Below are 6,266 nucleotides of genomic sequence, written 5' to 3'. Positions count from 1 at the left end.
ATTCACCCACTCTTCCCTGACCCCCCTTTCATTACCATACTATCCTGAACTGCTATGTGACTTTTGATGTGTAGCACGTTTATTCATCAACTAATCCCATTCTTTACCTGTTTCAATGATATACCTTTCCATAATGCTATATGATCTTTGATGTCATTTATTTTGCTTTGTAACCATTAACCCAATCTGCACAGATGGCAAGAATACATGTCATGCCCACTTTAATCGAAGTTCATTTAATTTATTTTAAGTTTCTCTTGTAGTATATCATTGTCTTGAATGTCACCAAGATTCTAATAACAATTTAATAATCATAATATCAATAAGAATAATAAAAGTTTTTAAATCAACAGTATTAGTAAAACACATTTTCCCACAATTTCAAGGAATGGGGAAATCAGGAATGGTCACTAGGGCCTACTGATAGACACCTTGTTGGCTGAGCTCATGTGGAGCAATCTGTTGGTAACCAAATTCATAAAAAAATTCAGGAAACAGTACATAAGTCCATAGTCATTGGGTAACCATTGTCTAGGCCTCTAACAAAAAAGCACGTCCCTATATCAATAGCCAGATTGGATATACAATAATTATGATAAAATCAACCTTTTTATCTATGTAAATGCTGTTTGTTTCATAAAAATGTGACAGTTGGTTTCTTGTAATAAAGCAAAAGGGAACTACTTAAAAAAAAATTGAACATGGTAAATACCACATGTGGAATAGATTCATTGAAAGCTTCATAAAACAACTATTTTTTTATACATTATATTTTGCTTTATATTTACCCTCCCCCCAACAGCATATTTCCCTTACTCTCTTTCTCTCTCTCTAATTCAAATTTAGTGTTGGACGTTTCATAAGATTTATTTTACATGCCAGGAAATATAGACCTATATTTACATTTTATGTACGTACCATACAGTAGGGCATAAAAATTATTGCAGTACATATCACAGATAAGTGAAAATGGTAATAAAAAAAGGCTAAACACAAATGAAACATATATAAAATAATTAAAATGCATGCTTATCATATAAAACAATATATATATGTTTGTGTTTCAGTATATTTATTTGTATAAAAAATAGAAATGAATAAACCAGGTGATCGTCTTACATAATATGTAATAGTTTGGGGTTGGCAGGGAGTGTGGGAGAGTGTAAATATGAGGATTTGGCAGCATGAAATAGAAAAATAGTACCAGATTTTTTATTTTACACTTGCTGCCTACCATTTTCAGTTAGAAGAGGTGGAGAATACAACTGCATGACAAGTAAGGGGAGGGCCTGCAGTGTGAATGGGAGATTTGGGATTGCTATGGTAGGTCTGGTTGGAGACAGCTTGCCAGTGCCAGATTTATTAGTGCTCATTATTTAGTCTCATTCACAGTAAAAAGTTGTACAAAAACAGCCTTCTAATTTTTTGACAGTTCATGCACAGTCATAGTGAAATGACTGCACAATATGTGGCAAGTCACTTTTGTTGCAAAGTGTACCTTAGGATTGATATTACACAATAAAAAAATGTTATAGGGGTATCCCAATTCATTATAATGCTAGCGAAATTATGATTAAAAAAAAACAACATTTGCTTTAGTTCATTTAAAGAATAAATTAAATGATAAAAGAACATCGCTGTTCTTTGGAATAAACATTTCAAGTTGTGTGAACACTACCATGATCCTAGAATATGGTATGGATGAGCCAGGATTTGTGCTCATGTAACTGCTTTGTATTTCATTGCCTTATACACTTTAGTCATATCTTTTTCATTCAATCAAAAGTATTGCCATTTAGTATTCACTTTTGGTAAACCACAAAAGAAACACTGATATAATCCATGGCAAACTGTGTACCATCCTTTGTTATTAGATAAGGTTTCAAGATACTTTTAATAAGTGTTATGATTGTCAGTTTAACCTTGATAGCACAACCTTGACATATTGTATGGACGTTTTTTTGTGCTGTGCTTTACTGGCTGAGCGTTGGTTGATTATAGGTAATATATCTAGTGTGTAATGCTCTGGTATATAGGTTTTGTATTATTAAATTGTTTATGCTTAGATGGCTTAACAAGTGCTTAGTCATCTAGGAATAATCTATTAGGCCCAATATTCTTTTTTTTTTTTTTTTTTATTAGAAAAAATCTTTATTATAGTATTACTTTCATTGTCAGTATCAGTATTATTATCATTTTTATGACTAAATCATTATTAACCCAATGCTGCTGGGGAAAATGAATAAAAATGGGGGAAATGCTGTGCTTATTTTTTATATTTTTGTGAAATGCCTCTGCACATAGATGGCTCTGCTAGTGCTTAGCCACAAAGGAGTCAATTAGTAGACCTTGTGACCTTACGTGATTTGAATTGGCAGGAAAAAATTATTTTTTACTTGTGCTATAAATACTGATAGTTTTATTCTTATTATAAACATTATAATTACTCTAATGTTATAAACATTAATAACAGCAAAATAAGTTAATGTAAAATGTTTTTGTAAATCAAAGAAAAGGGTAAATGGGCAAGACAGGCAGAACTTGTAATTGGCTCATTGGTGACTAAGTACAGGTATAGCCATCTATTTGTAAAAACAAACAAGTAACTCACAGTGGGCATAGCTTGTACGTACATGTCATGCTCAGCATTGGGTTAATATTTTTTCCTCCTGGAAATTCTTGAAATTGAGTCATTAAGCCTGGAGTAAATATGTAAAAATCTAAATAATTAAACAAAATCACTATAGGCAGTGCATATTGACATATACTCCCAACATCTATAAATTAAGCAGGCAGCCAGGTAGTCAGTACTAATGGACTATGTAACATGAACAATATGGTGCAGAAGTTATTTTACATGTTCTTCCTGGATGCAATGTCTCTGAGTTGCTGTACTGGCTCGTATCATTTTGCTTTTAACTCTTTCACATACAGCCCCATCTGAAATTAATAGTGCTACTAGCAGGCTTATTTATTATGCATTTAGTGTGTAAGTCATCCATTGCAGTGAATCTCAAGGCTTTAAGCTGTGCCCAGTGCAATGTTGCAATATCAGATCATTAAAGAAACTGTCATAAAAAAATATTTTAATTTCTTAAAGGAGTTACCTCATGAGTGATAAATATTGGGATCAGATACTTAAAATGATGACTGATGTCATATATATGTAAAAGGGTTAAGTGTGTGAGTGCATGAACAGAAAAAATCTAAATCTCAGTACATTTCTAATTTTACTTCAGGAGATTAGCAGTCCTTTACCATATTATCTGTGTAAAACAAATAGCTCTTAGACTACCTCACTGTATCTTCTGCACCAGTGACAGAATTTGTGGGATATGGCGAACTGCAGCAGCTGTGGCGATCCTTAGGCAGACTCCCAGAAAACCTTGTCAAGATCTATTTGGCACAGATTGCACTTGCACTTGGTAAGGTTTGTAGTTTTTGAAGTATATATGATATTGCGAATTGTTATTTGGTTGTTGCCTTTTATGTATTGAATGATAAAGAATGATTTATGAACAGAAATAACAAAACTGACTGATTATGTAGTTTTGTGATAAAGCAATTAGTAGTCCTGGACAGAGATCATATGCAAATCTTACAAGAAAGTTCTTAAAACATTTGCTTAAGTCTTAATGTAAATAGATATACCAGGCAAGTATTTATTCTCTGAACTACTAAAAAAAATTGTTTAGAAGAAATAATAGTTATAGTACATCTGATAAGATACTTAAAAGGGCATATGGTAGCAATCTGCAATTCCCAGTATCATGGATAATAGCCTCAACTATTATTTTTCTTTCCTTCTTATATGTTAACAGATTCTGGCCATTCTTATATAATAATGGATTATGGCCTGATTTCCTTATAAGTAAAATGCATGTATTATCATAGTAACAAACAGATACCGGTGAACGTCTTGGAATGTTACAGGGTATACATTTCCAATTTATGTCACAAAACATGACCACACTTTTATTAGTCATGATTTGATACTTTACATTGTAAATCTGCCACCTTACACCTAGTATACCATGACTAATGGGACTATATCACAGGTTTAGATTTTTAAAAAAATATGATGATAAATGACTTTCTATATTTTAAAATTCTCATGCATCCTGCATGAGGATTTATATACATTGTGCATATGGAATTTTGTTCTTCAATCCAGATATATGTACACTTAATTCCTGGTGACTTTATGGGGGGTAGTTTATAATATCACTTGTAATCCACGAAAAAGGTACAATCTAGTAAAAGATGTTTATGATTGTATGACTACTGATGAAATGATGCCTCAGTGGATGGATACAAAATGCAAGTGAATCATTTAATTAGGATTTGCAAGATATGTCCAAATTAAATATGTGACCATACCTACATTGGCAGTTGCAAGTGTGGTTATGCTGAAGTTATTTTGCAAGACATTTATTTTTTCATCAACAAGACTGAAGAATAGTTGCAAAACTAAAATTAATAATAAGAAATCAGCATTTGTAGCAGAAGCTACAGTACACATTTGGTAGATACTTATCATATGTTTTTATTTTTCCTCAGAACCTGAGTTTTTACATTTAATATCCTGTGTAGCTTTTAATTTTATTATATCTTTCTTTGTTTTAATTGGTCACTGAAATTGCTTTAATGAAAATGTTTGATATTTGACATTATTTGAATAGCTAAATTTATGTAAGGTGACCTAATTTAACTCATTGGATTGGAGCATTAGGCTTACTTGATTGACAGCACTCCTGGGTGTGGCATGTAGACCAGACCCTTGTGAACACTCATTTGCAGTATCAATACTCCTTGCCTCCCCTTTGCAATGTTATCTCTCTTTTTGCATTAGCATTTTCTTGTTGTTTTGAGCATTAGACTTACTTGATTGACCACTGTCCTGGCATGTGGCATGTAGGCCAGGCCAATATGAACACATTTGCCTTATCAATACTTACCTCCCGTTTGCTATGTTATTTCCTCTTTTTCTGCATAAATATTTTTTCATATCATTTCCCAAAGTTCTGCAATTCTGTGCAATAATAATAACAAAAACTAATGTGTTATTTCCCCTTTTCTCATCCGTCACCACCACCACCCACACTCACACCCACACCACCACCCACACCCACACCACCACCCACACCACCACCACCACCCACACCACCACCACCACCCACACCAGCACCACCACCCACACCAGCCACCCACACCACCACCCACCCACACCACCACCACCCACACCACCACCACCCCCACCCACAACCACCCACCACCCACCACCACCCCACAACCCACACCCCACCCACACCACCACTACACCCACACCACCACCCACCCCCACCACCACCCACACCACACTCCCACCACCTACCACCACACTACCCACACCATCCCATCACCCACACACACCCACCCCACCCCACACGCAACCCACCACCCACACCCACCACCAGCAACCCACACACCACCACCCACACCACCCACACCCACACCCCACCACCCACACCCATCACCAACACCCCACACCATCTCACCACACACACACCAACCACCACCCTACACCACCACCACCACCCACACACCTACTAACTACCACACACCACACCCCACCTACCTATCCACACCCACACACCACCATCCCACACCAAACATCCCCACCACCCACACCCACATCCACCACGACCCCACACACCACCACCCAAACACCACACCCACACACACCACACCACCCCCACCACCCACACCACCCCCACCACCCCCACCCACACCACCACCCACCCCCCACACCACCACCACCACCCACACCACCCCCACACACCCACACCCACACCCCACACCCACACCCACCACCACCACACCACCCAACCACACCCCACCCACACCCACACCCACACCCACACACCACACCCACCCACACCACCACCACCCACCCACACCACACCCCACACCACACCACCCCCACACCCCACCACACCACCCCACCCACCACCACCACCCACCCCACCACCCACCCCACCCACACCACACCACACCCAACCACCACCCACACCCACACCCACCCACCCACACCACCCACCCACACCACCACCACCCACACACACACCAACCCACACCACACCCACCCACCCACACCCACACCACCACCACCCACACACCCACACCCCACCCCCCCCCCCCCCCCCACCCACCCCCCCACCCACCCCCCCCACCCCACCCCCCCCCCCCCCCCCCCCCCCCACACCACCCCCCCCAACCCCACACCC

General features: G+C 38.9%; 1 protein-coding gene across 2 annotated transcripts in view; it reads left to right on the top strand.

The window, feature by feature from the left end:
• Positions 1 to 5,065, top strand: part of LOC125025032 — a 79,220-nt gene extending 74,155 nt beyond the window's left edge. The window contains exon 8 of one of the 2 annotated variants that reach the window (XM_047612889.1): positions 3,318 to 5,065. In XM_047612889.1, the coding sequence (XP_047468845.1) occupies positions 3,318 to 3,445 (128 nt within the window). In that variant the 3' untranslated portion in view covers positions 3,446 to 5,065. The remainder of the gene's footprint in view (positions 1 to 3,317) is intronic. The other variant, XM_047612888.1, reaches the window with a different exon arrangement.
• The last annotated feature ends 1,201 nt before the right edge of the window (positions 5,066 to 6,266 follow it).

This window comes from Penaeus chinensis, chromosome 4, assembly GCF_019202785.1.
Source record: "Penaeus chinensis breed Huanghai No. 1 chromosome 4, ASM1920278v2, whole genome shotgun sequence".
In the NCBI taxonomy this organism is placed as follows: domain Eukaryota; kingdom Metazoa; phylum Arthropoda; class Malacostraca; order Decapoda; family Penaeidae; genus Penaeus; species Penaeus chinensis.
Note: the sequence above shows the minus strand (reverse complement) of the source record. Positions and strands in the feature narration are given on the sequence as shown.